The 14,118-nt window shown below is 36.1% G+C and overlaps 2 protein-coding genes across 2 annotated transcripts in view; one reads left to right on the top strand and one right to left on the bottom strand.

Moving 5' to 3' along the window:
* The first annotated feature begins 833 nt into the window (after nt 1-833).
* On the top strand, nt 834-7,948 carry LOC147872708 (eukaryotic translation initiation factor 4 gamma 3-like). Its single transcript, XM_087355069.1, has 7 exons — nt 834-1,559; nt 2,305-2,451; nt 2,986-3,044; nt 3,750-3,908; nt 4,493-4,630; nt 5,091-5,306; nt 5,893-7,948. The coding sequence occupies exons 1-7, from the start codon at nt 1,529-1,531 to the stop codon at nt 5,959-5,961; spliced, it is 819 nt and encodes a 272-aa protein (XP_087211195.1). The 5' UTR covers nt 834-1,528; the 3' UTR covers nt 5,962-7,948.
* Nucleotides 7,949-10,806: 2,858 nt separating this feature from the next.
* Nucleotides 10,807-14,118, bottom strand: part of LOC147872709 (cAMP-dependent protein kinase catalytic subunit-like) — a 35,853-nt gene continuing 32,541 nt past the window's right edge. The window contains exon 8 of the mRNA XM_087355104.1: nt 10,807-13,442. Coding sequence (XP_087211230.1) covers nt 13,442 — 1 coding nt within the window. The 3' untranslated portion in view covers nt 10,807-13,441. The remainder of the gene's footprint in view (nt 13,443-14,118) is intronic.

Raw genomic sequence — 14,118 nt, forward strand, 5'->3', positions numbered from 1 at the left:
ATACGTGACGTCACACTTTTATGGTATAAATAGCAGTTACGCACGGCCCGCTCTACTCAGTAGTTGGTTGGCTTTCCTCAGTGTGAAACGAATGGTGGTGTGAGCAGCTTCTAGAACAAGATAATTCTATATATAGTGAAAATATTTCCTGCAACGTGTTTAATTTCTTATTCAAATCTTGCTGCCTGCGACATGGAGGTCTCCAGCTCTTCACAATGGGTGAGTCAAGGGTTTCCTACTTATTAATAATATTATTATTTCTGAGATGATAAAGTTGCGTCATATTGTGATAAATATATATATGTTTAAATCTTGTCAGTCACAATCACAATAAAATTCCTATTAAATATTAAAATATTATTATAATTAGCATTTAAATATTTAAAAAATATTAAATGATGTTCTCTATCGAAATGTTCCATTTACATTAGAACATCACTTTTTACACGACATGTTTCAGTTCTAAAAGAACCATCTTCAGGTGTATAAAATTATATAAACTTAAATATAATTTCTTAAATGCAACTTTTAGTCAGATGTTTATCAGATTTCAAATGAAGTTTTCTTCCAGATTTTATTGTATTTTTTAATATCGTATTCGAAGTTGTTCTGTATATGTATGTCGTGCTTGACATGATTTTGTGTGGGTGAACGTTTTGTTATCATCCTGTAAAGTAAATAATATAAAGACTAAATGAATATTAATAAAATTAGAAATAGAAAATAAAATAATATATTTGATAATTTAATTTTGTTTCAAAACATGTCGTGTAAAAAGTGATGATCTAATGTAAATCGAACATTTCGATGAGAACATTATTTAATATATTTTAAATATTTAAATGCTAATTATAGTAATATTTTAATATTTAATAGGAATTTTATTGTGATTGTGACTGACAAGATTTAAACAAATATTATTATTTCGTTATCTTGAGGGATTGTATGTCATTCTTAAGAATTCAAATGCTAGCAGCAACACACGTCCGCCATCATCAACAAAGTTACTTGAATTCCGGCTAAGCTAAACGGCTGATAGGGACCTATGACTGGGTCACTTGTCGCATTCAGACATTGTTAAAGGTTGTTTTCAGTCTTAATTTTTTCGTCTAGAGGAAAGTTATTGTTGAGTGAACAGCTTAATTTCTCAGGATCGTTGTTTTGTATTACAGATTAATCATAAACTGACTTGTATATTGCAATTAAAGCTTTGAAACGTTTCCTAACATGCTAATTTTAAAGGTAAATCATTCATTACAAGGAAGCCCTCGTTATCTGACACAGCCTTAATTTCTCTTTCTATAAGTGAGGTCTTCTTAATATTTTCTGGCAGAAACGAAAATCGATAGCAGTGCAGCACAAACAGCCAAGGCACATGCGATTTGTGTGTGACTGGGACAACAATTTCATAATAAATATTAACCTCATGAAGTTGCAGAGAATTCTTGGACTATAAAATGACTCATTTTTTGTCTGTCCTCAGGTAAACCCTGCTGAAACTGAAGACACGAGGATCACTTGCTTCTTGATGAACAGGATTAGGATGCTGGCAGCAGAGAGTAAGTGTGGTTTAATTCCGTGCATGCAGTAAGTTGTGGAGTACAGTCCGTAAACCTCGTCAGTGTGATGTTTATGTACGTCTTTCTAGATGTCCAGATATGCCCCCCAGACTTCCAGCAACTCTTCATTATTTTAAGTGATTTTGTCAGAAGGAAAACCAAAAAATGTTAAATGCATTGCAATTTTGCTTTTTTAATAGTCATTCTCAGACATTTTAAATTTGCTGGACTTCAAAGAATCATTTTCTAGTGAATTATGTACGTTTACTTTGCTCTCTGAGAGTTGAGACCAAGATTAATTTTGTGTCCACGTGTACCTTGCGCCTCAGTCACAAGTGACGAGGATGAGGTCTGTGTGATGGTCCCCCAGGGTAGACACCCATCCCTCTTTCGGGAAGACTCGATGAGAGCCAGGCTGTTTAACGACGTCATCGTTAAGAAGAATGTTTTCCGGTGACCAGCATGCAAATCCCAGTTTTAAACACTGCAAATAGCAATCAGTAATGCATTGCGTAAGAGACACTGGTTTTTCCAACTGGAAGTGACTCTTAAACTGAATTTGGAATTTGATCACGGGCAAGAAAAATGCAATTTCAAAATTACAAACTCTTATTACAGTTCATTTTTTTTAACTAAACTAACTCTTTTCTTTACGTAGTAATACTTAACTCCTGAAGCTGTTTCTTGAAATAACGTCACATGAGGAATTTAACAGACCATTTGATGCAGTCGTGAATTGTTACAGACACGGAACTCAAAAACCAAATCTTGTTTGAGCGCCGGCAAGGGGAGAAACACAACGTCAGTCTCCGAGCCGTCAGAGAGGAGAAGGAGAAACTGAGGAAGGAAAGAAATCTGCAGGCTGAGAAAATCAAGCAGCTGCAAGCAGAAAGTATGTTTGCTCTCATTCTATTTAAGTACTAAGTCAAAGATTACAGGCTGCAAATTGCCTCAGTATGAAATTCTGTTCATTACCATGTTCCTGCATGTCTCATGAGATATCCAGATATTCTCCTAGGCATTTTGTTCTAGCTACCTTCAATATTTTGTCTTCGCCCTGAGTTGCAGACTAATTTATGTTCCCAAAGAAGAAGAGAGTTTGCTCTCATATTTTGACCTCGAGCCTTAGGAGGTGAAAGGCATCAAAGTTTGAAATTATCCATTTCACAAAACATTTCGGTTGCAATCTCTGACCTGAAGAAGGCAACTCCATTGTTAGTCGAAATGTGGGATAATTTTCAACATTATCAGCTGCCACTCTTTACACCTAAGGCTGCATGAGACATGGGTTTCTGGTCTTCGGAAAACCCTCTCGTCTTTTTCAATCTTTACATTCGTAACAGTTTCGAAAGACAAACTTTCTTGTTTGTTAACATATAGTCAAAAGAGGAATTTTACTATCTAAAATAATTATCGATTGTTACAGACTTTGCTGCAACACAGCTAATTGAGAAGCTGAAGGCAATGAAGGATGACAAAAATCAGGTACGTTTAAACTTTCTGTTGCATTGTGGGGCATGGCTCTGAGTTATTCTGTGCATTAATGAACGATTCCTTGAAATCATAAATACTAAACAGTAACTGAAAATTGTCAGATATTGGAAAAATGAAGAGGTAAGTGCTTTCTAAGGCGTGTAAATAAAAGTGAGAAGTCAAATCCATTTCGGACTGAATCATTTGTTGAAGAGGAGGAGAAGGATTTCATCTGTAGCTGTCAGAGTGTAGTTTGTAGGACGAAGTATAGCTTAAGGCAGTTACTCGGTGACTCGCGATGTCGATGGGGTCGGACACGAGGATTCCCTGTCAAAAGAGAGGGTACCCAAGGCTTTTACGGATGAAATAGCATAATTTGGGTTTATCATCTTTCACTGATGATGCAGTTGTGAACATATAAACTGTGATAGAAAATAATAAAGTGAACAGTTCTACGTCAACTGCAGCAGAAGAAATGTTGTATTTTTTGTGAGAGGTGATGAACACAACACCTGGAGCCTAATTTCAGTCATGTACTGTTTAGGGCTTTATACATACAGGTCTGTTATTATCTGAGCTGTAGGAAGCATCGAGTAATGTATTAAATGCATGATTAAAGCCAGAAAATGGAAAAATTGTACGTAATACTGTGATCAAAACAACATTTAAGAGTGAACACTTTTGGTTAATGTTGTGTTGCTTTGGTGTCATTCACAGCAGCCTGCAGCAAGGCCAGCCACTGAAACTACAAACACCATGAGCACCAGGCCGGTCATTGAAATAAAACTCAATGAGGTGAAACTGGCGAGATGTGAAAACGCCTGGCGACCTGGGCGAAGGAAGCCGGCGACCAACGAGCAGGCTGCCCAGACTCAGGTATGTTCCTGGCATTCATTTAAGGACAGGATCCTGGAAACAGTCAATAATGCTGTATCTGCCCCAATGCAAGATGGCTGAAAGGAACAGTCCTGCTCTAAGTCTACTCTAACTAACTAGGTGGCTTATTGAAACTGAAGGTTCATCGCCAAATTAAGGAACAGGCAAAATTGTAGGTCTATATTTTAATCTTGATGCTCTTAAAGATCAGACATTTCGATCTGAGAAGCTGCAAGCATTTCCGGAATTCGTCTCCTCCTAATTTCCTCATCACTTCTTATTGGAACTTTGCCACACTAAAAAATAAACTTTCTTTTTGCTTACTCTTTGATTTTAGAAGCAATCCAAGTGTTTAATTGCATATAATGAGTATGCATTGTAATTATATTTCTCAATAGACATTGGCTTCTCATAACAACAGACTTCTTCTTCGGTGTAGACAAAACGCGGCTGGACGGCGCATGCAGAGCAACTGGTTCTAGGTTTTAATCATCTCTATGAAGGCTTTAAGGAAGTAAAACATGTTTCGCTTTATTTCTGTGTTTGCGTTCTGTCAGATGATGAGAGGGAACTTGATGTTGCAGGAGCTGTTAAAGAAGGCTCGCAGTTTGCTCAACAAACTCACGCCTGACAAGTTTGACAAACTAGTTTCACAAGTCCAGGATCTGCCAATTGACAGCAGCGATCGCCTGAAGGGCGTCATCGACCTCATATTTGAAAAGGTGAGGCACCGGTCTTTAGCAGCTGATACATTCAGACAGAGACGTCATATTGATAGAAATTCCCTTCTTTTGTAACTTTGCAGCTCAATTTCTTAAATATTGAAGTTATCCTCAGTGTAGTATTGGAGACGTTGTTACTGTTCACTATGATAATAATCTTAAAAAGCAGTAAGCTGATTGTTCTCTCTTTAAATTCACCTCCAAGCTTAGAATTTATCTGCTCTCATCTAAAAATGTTTATCTTATGCAAGAAAATTGAGGCTGTCATGAAATGTGTCTTGCATCTGACTGAGATTTTGAGTTTCTCAGGTTTAAGGGATAAAGATTTACTTTTGTTGAAGCTTCATTTAGGTGGCCATCATTTCATAAATTTAGTTTATGTAACGTATGCTCAACAGAGTTGTTTTTCATAAATATAACATGAGAGCAAAGTGATAATGTTGTGTGTTTTTATGTGCAGGCTGTTGATGAACCAAAGTTCACAGAGATTTATGCACGAATGTGCAAGGTTCTCTCCAGCATGAAAGTTCCGGCAGAGCGTGGGAACAATGGCGAACCAGAGGTCACCTTCAGGAAGTTGCTGCTAGGTCGATGCCGGGCAGAATTTGAAAAGAATCCTGAAGCAGAAATAAATCTAGAAGCCACACAGAAAGAGATTGAGGAAACAGCAGACCCAGTAAGTGCTTCTCTAATGTCTTTGTCTACGGTCATATGTTACTACGCTTCTGTCCACTGATTGGGAATAGCTCCGTCTGCTTGATCGAATGGAATAGTTGTCTCCTCCCTTTTTGCTTGAAGATGAATATCTATCATTTGAAAAATTATTATTCAATATGTTGTTCAGGTTTTAAGACTTCTTGAAAGACAAGAAAGATACATAATTGATAAAGACTGAATGTAGAATGCACATAAACTTAATTTAAATTATTATGATATAAATGGTACCTCAAGATGAAAAAACATTTTCCTAACTTCTTAGGTTAGTTTAACTTCCTATAATGAGCACTTAATGTACTCATTTTTTTCAAAATGTTGTAAACTCTCATAATAATGGACTCCGGCTGCACTCGACATTTCTCATTAGGTCATGGCGTTCTTTTGGAGGCATAAAGGCAGGGGGCTTCTTGACCGGCTGAGTATCGTGGACACAAACTTTAAAATGCAAACTTACATATGTTGAAAGCTGTGCATTAAAGAAGGGCTCTTACAAGATACCATCAAAAAAGGCGATTTCTAATCTTTTCTACTTATTTTTTCTGCAGGCAAAGAAAACCGAACTACAGCAGGAACTGCGAAGGATAAAAATGAAATCAATAGGAAACATCAGGTAACTTACATTTTTCTTTGTGATTTTGAAGCTCTACATTTGATTCATCAGTGACTCTGAAAGTAGTGAACTTAAGAGTTGTGAATTAGGACAAGACACTGAGAGGAAATTTGAAATGTTAATGGGTTCTTGCCCTCCAGTATGCAAGTGTTCCACAAAATCCAGGACCAATTTCTAAATGTGCTTCATAATGCTGCTGCTTACATGATCACACACTATCATAAAGTCTCCACTTCCTCGGTATTTCTTCTTCTTGGTATTTGCATCGTGAAATGGCACTGATGGCTTACCTCCATACAGAATCAAATGCAAATTACATAAAAATAATTATTTAATTTGAAATTTTCAATATTCTGTCTCAGCTGTTTTATATTTATAAACAGATACAGATTTTTACAGGACCACGTACAGAAATATTATATTTCACCTCAAAAATATATATCACACACAAGACACTGATTAAATTCCATCTATTTAAACAAAAGTTCTCATTACTTTAAGGCACAAATCTTTCTGTAACTTGTAGAGGCAAAGAACCTCATTTCTCTTCTGTTCTTTGGACTTTTACTATTGTCTTAACTCAACCCAAGTGATATATTCTTCACTATGTTACAGGTTTATTGGCGAGCTGCATAAAGCAGATATGCTCGCCACAAGCACCATGCAGCATTGCATTAAACGTCTCCTTACCAAAGAAGACGAACATTCCTTGGAGTGCCTCTGCACACTACTGATGACGGCCGGAAAGGATTTCGAGAGCAAGAGCCAAGTATGTTTGTTTTCATTTTTTAATACTTTTAGTTTTAATTTGCAGTTCTCCTACCGTGTAATTTATTGCCTTCCTTTGGGCTCTATGATGACCACAGGTTTATACGGAAGGTACAATGCAAAAAGCAGTAAGTGTGTCCCTTTGATCTCACTGACTTTCTGGCTTCCATTTTGTAACATGTTATACATTCTTTGCACAAAATCATAGCGAGAAGGCATTATGGGCTGGTCGCACCTTCTCGTCCATCTGTCTTTCCAGTCCATTCAATTCGAGAACCAATGGACAGACTAGGATGAAATTTGATATGGAGTTTGTGGTATTCTGCACGACCTCGCATAGTCCTATTTTGAATATCCTCCTAGGTAGAAAGTCAGGTGCTGCAATCTGGTGGCCAAATTGGGAACTGTCACAGAAGGTGGATTCGATGGTTGAAAGTGCACATTGTAAAGAACGCGTGAGGATGTTGCATCTATTCTGATATGAAATACCTTTCTGAGATCGCTGACAATATTCTGAATAGTGTTTCTGTGTGATAAATGATCACCGTGACATGTTCTTCTGAATTTCTTCATACTCTTCTACACTCTTACATGTTTCATATAAAGACGCCTCATGCCGTGGCTTCAACTTGTCCCTGTCTAGTGCGACGGGAATCGTGCTGAGTATTTTGTTACACTTTTACGTTTCCTCTCATCACCTCTGCTGAATCATGTCAGAATTCACTCAGTCCTGACAGGACATAGCAGGAATCTGATCGAAGGGTCATGTCTAGGCTCAGCCACCAAAAATCTCGGTTTATGCCTTTGTTTAGATGAGACACATACTTACGTTTTGTTCGAGACAGCAACCTTCAGCTCTCAATTTAAATTTACACGCACCTTCCCACACAGCAAGTTCTATGTGAACTACATGAGTAGTGGCAGAATTTTCTAGTTTTATGTGTAGGCTTATAAGCGTAAGAAGTTAATTATGCCCATGAAATGTGACTTTAAATTTTTGTTTTCTTGCAGGATCTGTCTGAGTTCCTTCATACAATGAAGGAACTAACAAATAAGAAGGCGATGCTCTCTAGCAGAATAAAGTTTAAGATCGACTACGTCATCAACCTGAAGCAAAGCAACTGGGCTCCAAGGAATGGACGTTAGATGAGATTTTTTAAATAAATAAATTATTTAGTTTTTTTGTTAAATACTTCAGTATTTAAATAGTGAAATAGTTTAGTTCTTTGTTAAATATCTTAATTGTTCACATTTATTAAATAAATAAATTATTTAGTTTTCTTGTTAAATACTTCAGTATTTAAATAGTAAAATAGTTTAGTTCTTTGTTAAATATCTGAATTGTTCACATTTGTTAAATAAATAAATTATTTAGTTTTTTTGTTAAATACTTCGGTATTTAAATAGTGAAATAGTTTAGTTCTTTGTAAAATAGTTCAATTGTTTAAATCTTGAAATTGTTTATTTTTTGTTAAATAGTTTAGTATTTAAATAGTTACACTGTTCAGTTTTTTGTTAAATATCTGAATTATTCACATTTGTTAAATAAATTACTTAGTTTTTTTGTTAAATACTTCAGTATTTAAATAGTGAAATAGTTTAGTTCTTTGTAAAATAGTTCAATTATTTATTTTTTGTTAAATAGTTTAGTATTTAAATAGTTAGACTGTTCTTTTTTTTTTTGTTAAATATCTGAATTGTTCACATTTGTTAAATAAATAAATAATTTCGTTTTTTTGTTAAATACTTCAGTATTTAAATAGTGAAATAGTTTAGTTCTTTGTAAAATAGTTCAATTGTTTATTTTTTGTTAAATAGTTAAATTATTTAATGTTTTCTGAATTGTTTCTAATTAATATATTTAAGAATATTAAATAAAAAACATGTTCATAAACTTTCCTGTTATTATTTTAGCAAAGTAATATTTCAACGAACTTGTCGCCCTCATTGCACTAGTGGTTAATGTCGTCGCCACTGGACCCAAGGTACGCGAGTTCAAACACTGCTGAGGTTGATGGAATTTTAAGGGGTGATAAAAATCCATAGAACAACTTCCTTCGGAAGGGAACTAAAGCCGGCGGTCCCATGCCGTATATTTATGGCACAAAAAACAATGAACGACATGTTTCCTAAGCAAAACTCCCTGGCCATTTCTCACACAAGTCTCTCCTGATTCCTATCAGATGGCTATAGCAGACAAAGATAAGGATTGAGTAGAAATTGTGCAGAGGCAGTGGGCTGGTCGCTCACTACTGACAAATGCACACTTCGAAAAGACCAGGAAGACAGAATATCCTATCTGCATTACTATCGAAGAAGCAGTGCAGATATATAAAACTATACACGGACTGAAAGATGACTCTACCGAGTACGGAGCACCATTAAACAAGAAGGAATGGTCTCATCCAGCAGAAAGAATAACTCTTGATGAAGTGAAAGACTTCAATTAACACACTGTGGAAATCTATACAGATGGAAGTAAACACCAGGGAAAGGTGAGTGCTGCCGCTGTTATCTTCAAAAATGGAAAACTAATTCATAGCTTAAAAACCAAGTTACCCGATCACTGCTCAAACAATCAAGCTGAGCAGATCGGAATTCTAGAGGCCTTGGATGCAGTAACAACTTTAAGGGAAATCAGCATTGAGGAAAGAATACACAGATAGCCCAGTTTCTCTCGATCTACTAAAAAACAACTTCAAACATGGCTTTGTAATATCTGAGATAAGAAATAGATTAAGCAATCTCAAAGATCAAAATTGGACTATTCATTTTGGGTGGATCAAAGCACACATCAGAATTTTCGGTAATGAAATAGCAGACAGATTAGCGAAGGCAGCAGCAGAAGATGGTGGAAATGTAGTATATGCAAAGAAGCCTAAAAGTACAATTATTAAAGAAACAAAGGAGGAAGGGATTATAAAATGGCAAAATGAGTGGAGCGCCACCAATAAAGGAGCAGCGTGCAAGAAATTATTCCCGTCAGTGTGACAAAGAATGAAGCTAAATATTGAAATAATTCCTGAACTGGCAGCAATGACGACTGGCCATGGCAAAAACAAATCATATCTACACAGGTTTGGAATCATTGACGATCCAACATGCTCAGGCCTGAAAGCAGCACAAACAGTGGATCACCTCATCTATGACTGCGATAAACTACAACAACCAAGGCGGAACTTAATAGATGCAATAGTCAAGAATGGTGGCACATGGCCAGTGTTGCATGAAGAAATTGTTCAGAAATTTTTAGGTCATTTTAATAAATTCATTAAATCCATTGATTATAACACAGTTTTGCATAGGAACATAGGTGCAAACGGTGGCAATGGATTATAATATTAGAGTTGTGTAATCTGTTAACGTGCTATATATTAATGCATGTAATATTGCAATCTTGTAATGGGGCATGCTGAATAAATGTAAATAAAAAAAGACAGAATACTTTAACTTGGTATCGCAAATACACAAGTATGTGTACTGAAACAATTAGTAACAATATTCTGATGTGGGGGAACATTTTTTATTCCAACATTCTCAAGATAACAAATGGTCGCTGCTACTTACACTACATGACTGAAACTTCGGGCTCTGAATAGGAGATCCAAAACAACCCAGAAGGCTCAAAATTGTAATCACTTTTCGCTTATGTACGACATGCTTAATTTGGCCCACAGTTTAACAACGCACCCCTCTGCATCTGTCTTATTACCAGTCATATTTCGTTCTATGTAGGTTTTGAGGTTATGACGATGCAAGCAATTTTTACTTTTTATTTTATCATACAGGTACGGAAACCTAGCTCTGTTCTGCTAACTTCTCACTGGAGTCAGCTTGCATGTTTATAAATATAAACAATTAGTCCTCTTTAATGACCGCAATAAAATAATGATTGTCTGGCTTGCCACTTTGAAACACAAGATCTAAATTCACAACACTAATAAATATTTCACTTTCACTTACAGCATCATCATGTTACTACAGACTAATTATTCCGTGCTGACATCAAAGACACAAGTTATTTGAATACGCAAAATCAAATTAAGTCTGCATAATAGTCACCTCATTTAAAAGACGCATCCAATGTTTGATAGAGATTTATTTAACGTGTTTTATTCACGGCACTCCCAGTATCGAAGAACATATACTCATAGCTGAGTAGGTAACACACACAAAGCATGTTAACTTTGTTAATTGAAGTATCATTACGCAACTCTCTAACACATAAACGGAACAGACCTAGTGACACCCACAAACACAATCTGCTTTAAAAATAAAGAATTCAGAGTTCTACAGTGTAAACAGCGATTATTTACTTCAAAAACATTAATCCTTGTAATGGCTGAGTTGTCTTCTTTGATTTACCACTGAATGTTCAAATATTATTTAGGCGACTTTAAGCTATAAAAATTGAGTATCTTATTGATGCTGACGTGGCTACAAAACACTCGCACGAGAAAAATGCAAATGAAAATATTAAAAAATTGTGAATATAAGAAATGTATAAGAAAAAGAAAGGTCTTTACCATTCTTTTAAATAAGAAAATGGTTGACCTCAACATGAACTGAAGAAGAAGTGAATTGTACCAAAATCACCCACAAACTGCAATTTTCATAAACACAACTGCAGTGACGGTGGAAGACCATTTGAAGATTCTGGAAACTAGATAAAAATGTTATTCAATGTTTTTTAGAAAAACTATTGTCAAGAAGAAAATTCATGGAGAAACTAAAAACATTAAAACATGGGAGACATTACCAACCTATATAAAACCCTGAGAGTGAATATAAGGAAAACAAAATGTACACTGGGAACTTTTGTTTTGCAATATCATTTTTACCCATGGTTAACGGCTTGTAATAATCTGAGAGAAACTGATTTGCTGGCCATAATTGATCTTCCACAAATGTTGAAATGTTTTGGATTTCGGGGGCCTTTAACAAACTTATGACTTACATGCTTCATGAAAAGAAAAGAAAAACACGAATCTTACGCAAAACATGTACAGTACAGGCAGGTCATTCTTTATTTAAGTCTCCAAAGAAATTATGAGCTTCTGGAGATCCAACTTACATTTAGTAGTTCAGAATATAATAAAGGAGTTTATAAAAATTAAGAAATATTGAAATGGGTGACATGACTTGTCTGCTGCCAGATCAAGAACTACGATTTAGAGGTCATGAATCATCTGAGTTGCCCCTTGACAGAAGTAATTGTAAAGAATATTTCAAAACTGCTAGAACATTATGAACCTCTGCTGAATGACCTTTTTCAAAGGCACATCTCTGGCCATTGAAAATAATTTGTTAAAAGCCCTCCATGAAGTGTTGCTAGTTGACATTTCAAGACAAATTCAGGAACCGCCTAATATTGGATGAAACTTCTGACTCATTTTGTCATGGGGTACATTCATGATAGTAACAGGTCTTTCTGCTCAAACCCTTTCTTTCTGTGTTCGCAAATTCTTACATTTAGGTTCATACATTACAGACAGGTCTGGGTATAGATTTTATTCACAAAATAAGAGAAATTCAAAGTCACGTGCAAAATGAACATGACACACTTCTCAATTTTCTAACAAAAACCAGGGAAATGAAGAAGGCAAAACCTGACACAGAAAATTCTGCAGAAGAGAAGTACAGAAAACTTTTCTACAAAATTACTGCTACTACATAAGTGAGAAATTTTACAGATATAAGTTTAAGGCTGCCTTTCCTAAACAGCATACACAAAAATTGCCCGTGTATTTTTTACATTCTATTCTTCATGAAAACCTTGAAACTAACAGTAGTCCGAGCTACTGATATTGTTGAAAATAAGCCATAGCACTGAATGGGGCAAAGCAAAAAATTAAGCAGACATCACACAACATATCATTGCTGGGTAAAAACTCAGAGCACTGAGAAATAAACAGTCCATTCTTCTCTGTCATTCCAGCGCATGGCGCACGACGGCACAAACCTTGTGTTTTGAGTCACTAAATTCAGTAACCGATACTAAGACGAGAACAAAAGTATGATCTGAGACTGTTGAAACCATAAGTACTGCAACTGTGTTTGTCGGCATTACTGTAAGTGGTTACACAGGCGGTTGAAATTAACGAATAATGAAAAATATTAAGAACTGATGGTTTCAACAGAATAAAACTAATGAAAAGACACAGACATTTTTAAGATAACTGGAACTGAAACAAATGAGAGGCCTCTGAAACAACCAAGATGTCCTTGGAAGGACATGTGACACAGTAAGGAAGAGACTGGAATGATGTTTACATATTTCTCAATGTGAGATTACAGACTGCAGTGCACTTTTATGCAACACTACAAAGGTGAAATGATGTACAGAAATTAGAGGAACAGAGTTTAAGTACGTGAAATTTGAGGTTCTAACAGCATTTTGAAGATGTTGATGCCAGAAAATGCTGTGAGAACTTGTAGGGAGACAAAAGTTCCTATGAAGTGTTTACTCCCACCATTGTCAGGGCTGATGATGTAGGCAGTAGTTTCTCTTAAGTGTAAGCAGTTACATGGCTTAACAATCTAGAATACCAACATCGATAAGGAGTTCCACTGTCAGGACACACATGAAATTGTAGAAATATTGGTTAACGGATGACGTAAGTATCTCACCTGGTCTTTGAATGGTGCAGTATGAGGTTCACGTTTGGGTGTAGAAGCAAATGCGTCACTTGATTCTTGCACCATTCGATTCACATTCTGTTCACAAAAAGAAGAAAAACAAAATAACACCAGCAGTCAGTTCCATGCAACAGTTTGTTCAACAAACACATTCACACTTCTTATGGAGTGTTCTCACTACGATAACTCAACTCAAGTTTGAAGCAACTGTTCTTGAACTTGGCATTTCACATTCAACTGAAATATCCACCTCCTCCTGGTTGTGTCACAACCTGCTGTTAAGTCGTGCAACTAGAGTCTTTTCTGACTCACTGCTACTCACACCTGAGGCCATTTCACCTGCTTCAGTAGGAAAAGTCGACCTGGAATATAATTTAATGATGAACTCAGCAACCAAGAGTTGGTTCTGTGAGACTACCAAGAAGTTTCAAGTCCGGTGTGACCTGATTTGGTTCAGTTTCATTTGCTTCAGTGCGAACACTCCCCAGATACTAAACACCAATCACAACTGACTTTCAAGAAAGAAAATGGAAAACAAGCATCTAACAAAATATACGTGACAACACAGAAGTTCCCAGGTCTTTTATTCACTCCCTTAGTTCACTGTAGTTTTTGACAACACTTAATAAGACTTTGGGTAAACTGGTCAACTACTTCCTGGCTGCTTTCGAACTGCGAGCTCTCCCAGTGAGGGAGGGTTTGCAGAATTACATTTATCAGTGCACTGGTGTGACCCTCCACATGGCTGGTTAAT

This window comes from Zootermopsis nevadensis, unplaced genomic scaffold (genome assembly GCF_977971745.1).
Source record: "Zootermopsis nevadensis isolate Lab colony 2312 unplaced genomic scaffold, Znev_1.0 Znev_ptg000024l, whole genome shotgun sequence".
In the NCBI taxonomy this organism is placed as follows: Eukaryota; Metazoa; Arthropoda; class Insecta; order Blattodea; family Termopsidae; genus Zootermopsis; species Zootermopsis nevadensis.